General features: G+C 39.5%; 1 protein-coding gene across 1 annotated transcript; it reads left to right on the top strand.

Annotated features, from left to right (window-relative positions):
* The first annotated feature begins 689 nt into the window (after positions 1-689).
* si:rp71-46j2.7 lies at positions 690-12,844 on the top strand. The gene is made up of 16 exons (XM_034598490.1): positions 690-1,096; positions 1,561-1,657; positions 3,211-3,424; positions 3,775-3,917; positions 4,928-5,102; positions 5,245-5,300; positions 6,603-6,793; positions 6,884-6,994; positions 7,111-7,236; positions 8,271-8,369; positions 8,457-8,615; positions 10,064-10,706; positions 11,659-11,722; positions 11,818-11,999; positions 12,087-12,175; positions 12,271-12,844. The coding sequence occupies exons 1-16, from the start codon at positions 908-910 to the stop codon at positions 12,367-12,369; spliced, it is 2,637 nt and encodes an 878-aa protein (XP_034454381.1). The 5' UTR covers positions 690-907; the 3' UTR covers positions 12,370-12,844.
* The last annotated feature ends 952 nt before the right edge of the window (positions 12,845-13,796 follow it).

Raw genomic sequence — 13,796 nt, 5'->3', positions numbered from 1 at the left:
TACTTCTACTACTACTACTACTACTAATAATAATAATAATAATAATAATAATAATAATAATAATACTGTTGAAGATGTCATGATGATAAAATCACAGCAGTTGTGTTTTTGTGACTCATACTGATGGAGGGAAAACTACTATAAGTCTTTCCTGGACAATGTCAAACTTGATGCATTTTATTCAAGATTTGAAAGTTGCAAGTTCTTTACTTGAGTATTTTCATTTTATGATACTTTAAACCTCTACTACACTATCATATTTTAGAAGGAACTATTGTACTATTGTACTTTTTACTACAGAACATTTATACTTATTTAATTGTAACTATTTCATTTCCAGATTTTGATTTCCTTTGTAAACCTAATTATACAATTTGTTTTTAACTTTTGTCACTTTTTTTATTTTGCTATACAGACAGACAGACAGATAGATAGATGGATGGATAGATAGATAGATAGATAGATAGATAGATAGATAGATAGATAGATAGATAGATAGATAGATAGATAGATGGATAGATGGATGGATGGATGGATAGATAGATAGATAGATAGATAGATAGATAGATAGATAGATAGATAGAGAGATAGATAAATAGAAAGATGTCAGGTAAAGCTGTAGCCTATAGATGGCATCCTGATACAATCAACAGCAGACACGCGGGACTGGCTCCAGCCAATCACAGCTCTGCTTTTCCACCACTTCGGTAAACTTCAGCTTTTTTCCGCTTTGTGGAAACAGCGTCTCCTTCTCCTTCCTCTCCCCGGTGTTAGAGGAGATGCACGCGGGCAAACTATGTGCAGCGCGGCCGGGCAGGGAGTGAGAGGAAGAGTAAGAGTAAGAGTAAGAGGACATCTCCTGTAGCTGCAGAGGAGGACGAGGAAGAAGAAGAAGAAGAAGAAGAAGATGTATATATGGCGCCTGTCCATCGCTGTAACCCTCGGCCTGCTGTGGTACTTCTCCGACTGTGGCCGCTCTCTCAGCCACTATGTCCTGTGTTTCCTCTTCTGCTTCTCCTCGCCGTGGCTGCTGGGGAGCAGCGGGCGAGAGAGCAGCACCCAAACTGAGGAGGACCCCGAGGAGAACCCCCTGCAGGTACGTGACCAGGCCCGAGCGAGGCACCCACTTGTTTTTGTTCAGTGGCAGGAGTTTGTGTTGGAGCTCTTTGACGAGCTCTGTCGCATGATCCGAACTGTGTCACGGTTTAATGTGAGCCTGAGATACATGTGTGGATCATTCACCACTTGAAACTTCCGGTCACGTGTCGATAAGTTCGATCAAATGGTCAAATATTGGCAAGTGCAGTTGTTATGTCCTCATTAAAGTCAATACATCAATCCAGCTCCTCATTTACACGCCATGTTAAACAAACACTTGTGTTGTGAGTTTATGGAAATTAGACAAATACTGAGGATTAACCTCTTGTAGCCAGAGGTGCTTTAGTTTCGCTTGTGCAGAAGCCTGAAAAACAGGTCTCTCTCACCCCAGTGTGACCTGAGGTTCAGCACTAAATGAACTGTGACCCTGCTGCATATTATTCATACTTCCCTGTTTCCCAGGAAGGTGTTGATGAAGACTTGTTGGATGGAGGAAGCAGCGAGCAGACCCAGCTGCTGGAGTCTCAGTATACACATGTGAAGAGGTCTTTAAGACGAGGTGAGGCGTGTTTTTAACATTCAAATAGATCATGTGCTTTTTTTTTAAAGTGGTGTACAAACATCGGGCCCTGCAGGTTAGAAAGTGAAGAGTGAAGTGAGAAACTTTCTGTTCGTGGCCTCAGGGTCCTTTTTGTCGTCAGCACATTTCACTGTGTTTTCACTCAACACAGTTGAAAAGGACCGTTTTTTGAATAGACACAGCTGCAGCCACAGCTCATGTTACACGAGGAGGGGCTTTGGGGAAAGTAGAAAAAATATGAAACACAGCCTCGAGAGACGGGATGTGTGAGGCTACAGTATGAAGTGTTAAACAGGAAACAAGATCTGCTCTTTTTTTTCTATGCAAGTTGTCTTTGCTTTGCACTTTTTGGTTCGGAGATTAAGATCCACGTCACAGCTCTGAATGAATCTCTTTAAGAGTGATATTTCCCTTCTGTCTGTATTCAGATTTGTTAAAGTTAACGTCATGCCTTTGAAAACCACAGAAAAGCTGTTGAACTAAGAAAGGTAGAATAATCTTTACATGCATGATATACATTTTTCAGCACAATCTCAGCTATAATTCAAACCTAATTTTAATACAATTACAGCAATTCATGGTTGAACAAACATTGCTTCTTTTAAACAGACAAATACAGAAGAGACATGCAAGATATACAGTAAAACTATAATACAGTCTGCTTCCCTATTCAAGTATTCTTTTTCAAATTGGTTATGTGCCGTTTTCATTTCATTTCAATAGAATGCAAATAAAATACTGACTGTAATTACTGAAATACAGCAAATATTCACATATATAAGTGAATATATATATATATATATATATAAGTTTAAAAATATCTTTCAAGCTAAGCTTTGGACTTTATCCTCTCAACAACAAATTCTCACGCTCCGAGAACTCTCCTGTTCTTATAATTAATGAATAATTCCCACAGGATTTAATGACGTAACGAGGCTGACAAATATAGATTTATAGGGGGTGTGATGTCTATGCAAATGTTAGGAAATAAAAAAGTAAAAACTTTTCGATATCAATTGAATGCCACTGTATCAGCTTACACATCCATCTATGTTTATAAAGAAAAACAATTGGCTATGATTCCTTGAATGTTGTTATCAAACCCTTTCAAAGAAATGTAATTGAGTTTTGATGTTTTACAGTTTAACCATAAACGTTACTATAAATAACTATAAATACAAAGAAAACACAAGTACAGTCAAAGAAAAAGAACTTGAGTTAAGAAAATATAAACATATTTTGATGTAAACATAAATACACATACTTTTTGCATTGGTTATCCTGTAAAAGACAATTCTTCATATCTCTGCACCTCAGCAAACAAACGCTGATGTTTCTGTGAAAGGCTCATATCGGCTGATGTTTATCTTTTTTTTATTTTTTTTATCGGCCAAACGATAAATTGGTTGGGCTCTAATCAGAAGTAAAAGATGAGGATTTGGAGTCTTTCAGTTTGATGGTGATCATGCTAACTTGGTGTTAGTTTGAATTTCCTGACTGACTGACTGACTGACTCTGTCTGCTCTCCTCAGTGTTTGAGTGCGTCTACGCTCAGCTGGTCCTGCCCTGGTACGTCGTTCCCGAGCCTCCCGAGCACCAGCCTCTGCACCAGGTGCTCAGCAGGGAATTTGACTACGTAATCGACCGCATCATTGAGAGAGCAAAGGACTTCGATATCTGCCAGGTGGTGGTGGGATCCATTCGTATTCTGACCCAGCACTTGCACAATGTGAAGCAGTCTGACAGGTGGGACTTTACACCTACTCTCTTTTTAAATGGCTCTTTGTCATTCCCTGCCGGTGCTGCTTCACTTACTCTTTGCACTCAGTAATGTGCCTGAACTCTATAAAGGCCTCAATATTTTTTTTATCGTCTATGAATAATTTACCAAACCTTTACTGGATCATACCTGTCATGATGCCCTAATGGTATTTCCTTTGCTAAATGGTGTTTGAACAGTAATATGTCACTTTAGATTTAAGATTCACATCAAGTGATAACAGTTGTGAGGTGATAAACAGCTACAATCTCGTTTAGCACTTCCACTTCACTTTTACTTCTTTTTATTTCCTCTTCTGTGTGTTCTGTTCTCTCAGGGAGCTCCTGTTCAGCTCCCCAGCAGAGGAGGTCGCAGTTCTTCGAGAGCTTTCAAACGCTCTTGTGCGCAACCTTTTCACAAAGTCTTTCTGGGGCCAAGAAGTCAACCGCTGTACCTTAAATGAGATTGTGGCCTTAAAGGGTAGGAAAGCATTAAATTATCTCTTTTGCAGGCGCGTAGTCTTACATAAGGCGATAAGCCGCCCATGATGACTTACCCAAGTGAGAATTGTATGTAATCCTGTATTGTCAGTGGCATTGTGGAGCTTAGGACAGGAATTTGGGGTATATAAAAAGAAAGCTCCCTCCGCAGTGATCTGCCAGTTCCCTTCAGGGTTTCATCTTTTTTTTTAGTAACAGATAAAATGTTTTATCTTGTGGGAGCCTTGCCGTGCAGTAGGTTTTAGCAATTATACATGTGGCTCAGTTACTATAAGTGATTTCTTTCAGCTGTAGTTAAAAAAATAATCTGCACGTCCAGACTGCTTTCCATTTTAATGACTTGAAACAGCTCATTTCTGACAACAGGGTTTGGTTTAGCGACTGAGTGTTTGCAGTAAATTTGCATAGTTTGTAATGTTGCACATGGTTTCACTAATACAGTAAAATGAATAATTCTCCTTTAACCTAAAATTTGGATTTCACATATTAGTTACAGTTATTGAACTTTATAATGTATCAAAGACATTGGATCACATAAATTAATATTAGTACTTATTTAAAAATCCATTAAGCCTTTTAAATCCAAAAGAAGAACTAATGTGCTAGATTTAGTTTGACATTTTGGGAAATACTCATTAAATTATAAAAATCTCTGGACTTGTTGTTACTTCCTTATTGTAGTGGAACCTTTTCAGACCTGGGATCAACGTCCGTCCTGAGTTATCCAATCACAAGTGGTCACATGATCGGTTAACTTGTGGAAATCCCTTCTCTCGGCCAAGAACGTCTTTAACCTTAACCCTCCATAAAATCACAACTTGTCAGCTGAAGCATGAGAATATTTGGAAAACCTTAAGACTATTCCCTTTAAAATGTTTACGACAGACTTTTCAGACGTATGAAGACGTTTCAAAAACATGAGTCATTACAATCGTGATAATCTAAACAAACAGTGTCAGAAGGATTTAGCGCGTTGGCTGTTTTCCCCAGGGTTTGGCCTGTTGGTGACATGGATGTCCGACCCAGACAACCTGAACCAGCTGGTGCTGAGCCAACTCGACAGAGCGACCCCCAAAGGCTCCGTGGAGGATCTGTGTGGGTCAGACCCGGAACAAGCCTCTCTGGCTTCGCAGGAGAGCAAAGACGAGGGCGAGGCCAGAGAAGTGTGAGTGGCTGTAATCTTTTTCGCACCCTGCCGACACGACACAGTCACAGTGAGCCTCGGAGCTGTAATCATATCGGACGCCCCCTGTGTTAGATGTTGGATCTGATGGGTTTTGTCTGATGGGTGTTTTTTGGTTTTCTAGGGACTCGGAGGGAGCGGAGATTTCAACTGGCACCAGGGTCAAGAGCAAAAGGAAAGGTGTGTTTTTAGTTTCAACACAAAACTTATTCAGTTCAAGCCTCTCCGATACAGTACATATGATTTTAAACAGTTATTTTCCCCTGGAGGATAATGTAGACTACAAAGGCAGATGGCTGTAAAGTCGTTTGTGGGTGTTTGGAGAATAGACGACCATGCTTGTATAACATCTCGTACAATGGTTTGATAAACAGCAATGTGACATTATGATTTTCTTCACCAGCCTGCATTTCAATGCCTAATTAGTCCCCCGCTCCTTCTGTTTATTGGTCCAGATAGGTAATTACACAAACAGCAAGCTGAATGCCAAATAATTCCTTAGCTGTTTTCAAGCGCAGCTCCTTTCTCTTTGTATTGACAACAATCCAACAGTGATGATGACTGAATAAGAGGGATTATGCCGTGATAATGAACCATCTGATATGATAAATGTGCATATTCTCTCTTATGGCCCAGTCGTAAATTCTGAAAAAAAACATAATAATTTGTCATTATCCGTGGGAATTATGCATCTCTGCAGGGACATTTATTGATTGTTAGGCCATCACGTAAAGCATTCCACTGAAAGTTTGATTACAAATCATGTTTACAGTTCTTACACATCCAATTAAGTGTGAATTATATCCTGTGAATAGTTTCCTCGCAGCATTAAGTTTATGCATTTTTGCAGCTGAAGTGTTGATTAGGTCAGGACCAAGGTCGAGGTATAATTTATTGTTATTCACTCCATGAATAACACTCAGGACACGGGGGGAAGAAAATGTCCCTTTATAACGACAGTGAACACAATAAAGAAAACTGGTACTAAAGATAGTAAAGACAGTCAAATATTAATGAGAAACTGGAATTGTCTGTGACAGGGTTTCCATCTAAAACTCAATTATCTGAATTTTAGGCCTTGAAATGTTTTTTATAGGATGAAATATTACATTCTAGTTCTTAATTATGTTGATGTTCATTTAACGCTACTTCTGTCGCACTTAAAATTCATATTTCATAGATGTGTTTTGGAGCAATACAAGGTTTATGTGTCAGTGTAATGTCTACAGACAGCCTGGTCAGAATGTATCTCGGTACACTCGACTGTGGATACCTATCGTCTGCCTGTAGTTTGAGACATAGCACCGAGGGTTATTCTCTGCTAGGCTACTTCACCTTTTCTTCAATAATTAGGAAGTGTAAGTAATTCTGGGATTTCCTTAATATCTGTCATACCTGAAGTAGGTCTTAAATTTTCAGTCATAAATATAACTTGTTGAAATCTGCAGAAACCCTGTGTGACTTTCACTCTTTAATGTTCAGCCAACAAGCTGAAGGAAGGATGGTCAAAATTTGTGGACAAGATGAAGTCCAAGAAGGCCAAGAAGAAGAAGATGAAAATGATGGAGCAGGACCTGATGTTGAGGATCATGGCGATCCAGGAAAACGGGCCCAACGAGGACGATGCCAGCAGCAGGGAGGGCTCCATTTACAGCCAGCAGGACTCTGACAGGGTGAGGCAGCAGCAGATAACACAACACATTAAACTGATGCTGACGACTTGTGAAAGATGACATATTGTCGCTTTTTGGCCAAAACATTAGGAGGACAGCGATCTGGAGAACTACTTGACAACAGTGCAAGAGGACATGATGGAATTCAAGCTGTCGTATGAGATGTGGCGCGTTGGCCGCTGGGCTGTCAGCATCCCTCATGTGAGATATAAATACCACTGACAGTGTGGAATGTCCTGCAGGCCTGTAAAAGCTTGTCCTTGTACGGTTTGTTAATGTTTGAGCTGCAGTTTGAGCACGAGTGAACCGTGTTGCAGGTCGACCTGGAGGATGAGGAGCTGACCTTCACCGTTCACCTGGAGGAGAACAACAGCCCGGAGAACCTGCAGTGGGACATCAGGAAGTCTTACATGGATGTGGTTTATTTTCGCAACAGATGGCAGGTAAACGCAAATACTGGTTTAGTGTTTTTTATTGTCTGCTTTTAACCGAATTACCTGCGCTAGAAACTCACTTTATTAGGTACATCTGCTTTAAAGTAACACAAAGCAATACAACAGCAGTGTAATAAACTTGTATATCTCTGAGGGGACAGTTTCATCAAAAAAACTCCACATTATCACGTCATGAACACAGGATTTTTTGAAGTATTGTTGAATTCGACTGCATCAGTTTAGGATCCAATAATAAAGTGGCAGCTCAATGTAGAGTCTGCACACCGTAAACAGATCAAAACTAATTGAAAACAGGATTCATGTCTGTAATATGAAATGAAAAACCACACAAAAAATCAGTAACATGCTTAATTACACCCTATTATGGGCTTGTTTTGAACCACTGACTTGAATCACTGAATTGATGCCCATGTTGGAAGCTTGAAAAACAAAATCTCCCAATACACACGGGAGTTGATGCCAAACTATTGACATCATTGAAACTGTCAGAACAATGCGGTGGTACTTCCCAAGAACCAGAGGAGCAGCTTGTTGTTTGAGAAAACTGCTCAGCCCATGTTTGCTGCAAAGCTTTTCCAGCAGTTTTTCTACTGTTCAAGGTTGTTCCAGAAATTTCAATGTAGATGACATGTGTATGTGATTAGTATTTATTATATGGACGACATTTACAGAAAAAGACGCCACACACAGCGAAGAATCTGAACTTGCACACGCAACAATCCAATGGCTCGATTGTTGTGGGGTAAATTGTTGGGTGCTGTTGTGAAAACATCAGTGTGTGGCGAACTAAGCGTTTTATTCTGAGATGCTGGTTCTAGTGTGACATCTTTGAATATCGTGTATATGACCTTTTTAAAAGAGGATTTTCCAGAAATGGACTGTGTATTTTGGATTAGTCAGGATTTTCTCAGTTGTGTTTACTTATCTATGTATTCAGTCTGAGCCTGAGGGAAGCACTGCTGTGTAAACAAAATACAACTTTTGTTCGACAAGTCTGGGATTCAGCTTTTTGCTCTTCTCAGGACTCGACCACCCTGCCCTCAATCCTGGAACTGGAGGAGTCGGCTGTGAGCGATGAGGTTATAGAAGAAGCTCGAGTATCAGTGGAGCACTTTCTACAGGTGGAAAAAAAAAAACTATCTTAGATGTGTTGACAGGATAATCGCTTAAAAATGCTTTATGGTTCAACTTTTTCTTTTCTTTTCCAGGAGTTGGTCTCAGATAATATGATCGGTCACACGCAACCAGTTTTTCAGTTCCTCTGCCCGCTTGACAAACTGCTGAATGAAGAGGAACACTATGAAGGCGTGTGGGGCCTCCTCAGCGGCTTGGCCTACTTCCTGACACCAGGGCAAGAGGAGGAAGAGGTAAACTTTCCCATGTTCTGCTTTTCTTCATTCTGACATTAACAGATCACTCTAGTGTATTTCAACCTAGGACTTTAGCTAAAGCTCTTACCATTTATAGGAAGATTGTACTCAACTAGTTAACTGCTGAAATATGGCAGCACTGTTACAAACCCAACTCCAACTTTCGGTTAACAGTCACGGTTTGAATTCCAACCTCCTCGCTCATCTTTAACAGGAACCTCACATATGAAGAACGTGTTATCCGAGTCAGATGCTTTCACAGCAACAGGAAAATGTCTGGAACATTTAGGCGAGTGGTGGAGCAGCAGGAGGCGCCAGCATTAGTCCATGTCACCAAAAGTGCTTGAATCTTCGAAGTCTTTACATTATAAGGGGAAAAGTTACAGAAAATGTCCGGAACTGACTCGGACATTTGTGTTCTTACATACAGCCCCTCCAGAAAGGTTCAGGAAAATGTCTGGACATCTGTGCATGTCTGAAAGCAGCTTACAAATATTTCAGTTTGCTCACTTTAGGTTTTATATCAGAATAAATTGGTCTAGGTTATAAGACTTAACCAGATTCAGTTTTTTAAATCTGTCTGATCCCATCAACACTTGTGTTTCTCTCCTCACTGGAAGTCAGTTGTTGCACCGTGTTCCTTGAGCTCAGCAATCACTTATGATTGATGCGATCAATTGGCCATCACTAATCGATATCAATACGCAAGGGCCAAAGCTTTATAGAATTAGTAGTAAGGACATTTTTAACTTTATTCCTAACATTCTAGTTTATGTTCATGGGATGTGTCGGGTTTGTCACTGGTTAAACAACCTTTTAGTAAAAACGCACACATTAAATACATTAAAAACATTCAATTTCACATACTACTAAACGCTTATACAGGAGGAGCAGCCATTAATCAACAGGAAAGATATTTTGGCAGCAGCAATTGAAGGTGGAAACAGAGACAGTCCAAATGAGCTCATCAAAATTCTGCTTCTCAAACGATAGAGAAAAGCTCGTCCATAAACTTTGGAGGTTTGGTTAAAACTGAAAACTGCCGAAGTGGAGATATCGTTGCTCTTCACCTCTGCTATGAGTCAAACTACTAAAACATTGGATCCTATATTTATCACATGACTACTTGATATTATTACACCCTCACTGCATGATAAATGTTCATAACTCCTCACCCCCTGTTAATAAAACGAGTCTCTCTGCTATAAATGTTGTCTCGAGCTGAAACTGTGATAACTGACACCTCAGAGACTGTAGAAAACGTCTTTTAGATGCTTTATATTTCCACCCATAATGAGTTAACTGAACATAAAAATCTGTGCACTATACCTTTTTAAAAATGTGACACTAAACGGATATATGGATTTGTTTATCTGCTGGTGTCTGCCACGCTGCACCACAGAGGCCACAGGGTCAGCAGTCACTAACTATGTTTTCCTCTGCAGACCTCCAGCCCTCAGACAGAAACCCCGAAAGAAATCATAATGCCATCGCTGCTCCCAGAATCCACATCTCCGCCATCAGAAAACCCTGGTGCCTCTACAAAGAGTGACAACGATGTTCCCAGTGCTAGTCTCCCTTCTATCCTTATCTCTGACTGGGATCCTCCTGCAGAACCACAAGAGGAGGCAGAAGCAGAAACACAAATGCCCTCTGCTGTTAACTCAGAGCCTTCGAGTAATGACAACGGTTCCCAGGACAAAACGGAGGACTGTGAAAACCCCCTCACCTTCCACTTTAAAACCATCATCAGAGGACTGAGCCGATCCAGGTCACAAGAGTCTCTGGCCTCAAGGAGAATCAGCAGTGAGGACGAGCCGCCCGATTCAGCCGGCTCGCCACACTGCAGCCAGGATCGAAGCTCGCAGGGGGACAGCGCAGAGGGTCCGTCTTGGCTCAATTTCAGCGCACGGTCAACTAAAAAGGACAAAATATGTTTCAGGACTTTAAACGGAGCGAGCAAAGCCAAAGGGAAGGAGCAAGGCATGTTGCCAAGAGGGGAGGACTCGGAGGGTCCGAGGAGCCAAGTCAACTGGGAGCAGCTGGAGGCGACCAAAGCCATGTTTGATCTGCTGAAGGAAATTTCTGGTTTGTTTATCTTTTTTTTTTAAACTCAGATGGTTCTGTAATCAGCAGTAAGAGCTTTGAGTTCATATCAGTGTTTTTTTTTCTTTTTTATTCTTTAGTCATTTACTGTGTCACTTACTACTTCGCAGTATAACAAGCAAACTAACCTGTAGAGACACAATGCTTGTCTGAGACGGCTAATCCTTTACAGGGATCGTGAATCTGTCTCCATTAATCATCTGGTATTTTGTAAGGTGAAAGTTTGTTTTGTTTTGATTCGTCTCTGGGTCGGTGCTTGCAGGAGCTTGTGAGGAGCTCAGATAATCCATAATTGAAACCTGGCGGCCAAACAACGCTACATTCAGCTAAATAAAAGATTAGATAGACTGATAGACAATGAGAAAATATCATTGTAATGATGAGTCATTTTAATGTAATTCATTATAAGGTTTGGATTTGTATTTTCAGATCATGTTTGAACTGTGTTAGAATTTAAAAACAACACTGTGTCGACAAACACAGATAAGCATTCACTCTGGTGAATTAATCTTAGGAGGCTGCAAACATGAAAATCCAAGCAGCTGCAGTAAGATTTAGGGAATTAAATCATTGCCAGTCACTCAAAAGAATTAACAAATCAAGTCAATTATACATAGACAGGGATTTAAGTTCTTTGTCAACCTGGCAGATTCCAGCGAGGCGCTGTATGAGATCAGTGAGGATCTGAAGGCGGGGAAGATGAACTAACCAGACTCCTGGTTCTGAAAAGAGACGAGGAAAAAACATGAGAGGGAATAATGGCAACAGCTTTTTAAATATTCAGCTTCATGATAAAAAATGTTTTCTATGTTTTGAAGTTATTGGATAGATAAAGACATTTTTGTTTTTTACAACTGGAGGTTTCAGTTCTCTTTCAAGTTTCAAAGTGGAATAAAATTTATTTATTTCGCTAACACCTCTTATGTCTTTGCAGGAAACTCCATCCTCATAAACATATTTGATGCTATTCTGAAACCTGTCATGCCCATCCTGAAAAAGTGAGTCCATTGCGAAACACCTTTCCACACTTGACATGTTTGTGTGTTTATGAGCGTGACTTATGATTCTGAGCTGTACGTTTTTTCCCCATCAGGAAAGTGAACTCTTTCTTAAACAAGATGAACCCAACAGAGGAGCAGATGGCCGCTTACATCGACGCTCTGCGAGACAAACAGTGGCCTGATTCTCAACCAGCAGCGCCTCCTCCCCCCCCTCGCACGGAGGAGGAGAAAACCAAGAGCAGGGAGCGAGCTAGTGACCTCATCAATGCCAAATGTAGGGCGACACTTCACAGCTCTTTAAAAAGTCAGTATCCTGTTATTGATCATGTGATATTAAATGTTTGTGTCCTCCTCTCTGTAGATTCAAACTATCTCATTCTGAAGAAAACGGACATGGAGTCCGTCTTTAATATTTTCCAGGACAGGGAAGAAAACAAAAAACTGGTTTATGTGAGTATTGTTTGTATCTCATTTTAAGATTGTATTTAATATAACATCATTTCTTTTAATTTTTATTTTGTCACCCTCTCTCTTTTTTTATACAGATGCTTATATCATTCCTATTCAGGGAATTTTTCCCCAGTGAACATTCCCTAAATGTGAGCGCTGCTGCCTTACTGAAAGTGACCAACTCTACCAGCTGATCTGTGGAACATTTGTTATGGTACTTTTAAGGCATTTTATAATCGCAAATAATTTATTAAATATTTTAACATGACTTAAAATATTGGAGACCTATTTTTCTGAACTTTACCTCAAACATACTGTGAATTTTTGTTCAATTTTTTTTTATTTTGGTATCCCAGCTTTGCATATTTAACTTTTGGTGTAAAACTCAGGAGGAAAATAAAGTACATTTCACGTTACGTTTGAATTTCACCCCCTCACGTTTTAATGACAAAGAATTTGAGTGTTTCTAACATATGTTGTCACTTTGAGCACGGCTTTATGGTGAGTGTTTGTATACTGGAGGATTTGACCTACAGTTCTTTTTGAAATAGAAAATCTCATCATTACAATTCATATAAATCTATCAAAACATGGATGGTACGACTATCAAGTGAAGTAATGTTTATGTAAAAAAACTTGAATTGATTCCAAATAAAATATTTGAATAAATTCAACCTTTTCTGTTTGATTTTTGGCTTTGTGAGTTTTTATTTGAGAGTTTAGACCCTGTGCAGGATTTGTTTTAATAAATATATATACTGTGAAATTAGATCATTTGCTGTTGATACCAGTTTATTTGCTCTTAAGTAATATTTGAGTAGACGATATTACAGATGAGTAAAACAAGTTAATCCACCTGAAGATATCTTGTACGTGTGAGATGTATTCAAATAATTAATAAAAGCACTAGATTAAAAAGCTTTGGTATCGTGCAGCCACCTTCATATTTACCTCCACCAAGGAGGTTTTGTTTTCAACCCTGTCCATTTGTTTGTTTGTTTGTTCACTTGCAAACAATATTACACAAAACCTACTGGATCGATTTCCATGCAACTTGGCAGAAGGATGCTGTATGGTTCAGGGAAGAATCCATTAAATTTGGGTGCAGATCCAAGTTTTTTTTCTTTACTGTCTTTCATGTAGTGAGATGTTATTCAACATTGTCTATGATTTTCAAGACAATAATCGATGGATCTAAATGAAAAATACCAGACGTACATAAGGGACTAATATCTATGAGTGCGGGCCTTGGTAAAGCTTGATTGAATTTGCTGTTAGTTCCCACTGGAATAAACTGCAATTAATTTGACTCACAGGAGAAAACAAACATTTGTCAGTCCTGAACCATGTCCAACAAATGTTTATGTTTGTCAAAATTATGTTGTTTCAGATTAAGTGTGAGCAATTTAACATTTTTATCAGAAAAAAATAATTCAGTCAACAACTCTGTCCATGCTTCTATGACCTTTTAATAGAAATTCTGTCTCTAATGCTCATTTCATTATGTAACAGAATTAATTACAGGATTATTCTGGTCTAGGTCACAGGAGGGAGATTATCTCGCAGCACAAGAACATGAATTCATTTTTTCTCCACTACCCAGAGCCAGGTGATACAATGA

The sequence above is a fragment of the Hippoglossus hippoglossus genome, chromosome 10 (assembly GCF_009819705.1).
Source record: "Hippoglossus hippoglossus isolate fHipHip1 chromosome 10, fHipHip1.pri, whole genome shotgun sequence".
In the NCBI taxonomy this organism is placed as follows: domain Eukaryota; kingdom Metazoa; phylum Chordata; class Actinopteri; order Pleuronectiformes; family Pleuronectidae; genus Hippoglossus; species Hippoglossus hippoglossus.
This window is presented reverse-complemented; position numbering and strand designations above follow the sequence as displayed.

Excerpts from the sequence above, each read along its gene's own strand:
- si:rp71-46j2.7 (XM_034598490.1), top strand. The coding sequence starts at position 908 with ATGTATATATGGCGCCTGTCCATCGCTGTAACCCTCGGCCTGCTGTGG. Across the intron at positions 6,794-6,883 it reads GCCAGCAGGACTCTGACAGG|GAGGACAGCGATCTGGAGAA; the intron begins GTGAGGCAGCAG and ends CCAAAACATTAG. Across the intron at positions 11,723-11,817 it reads GTCATGCCCATCCTGAAAAA|GAAAGTGAACTCTTTCTTAA; the intron begins GTGAGTCCATTG and ends TTTCCCCATCAG.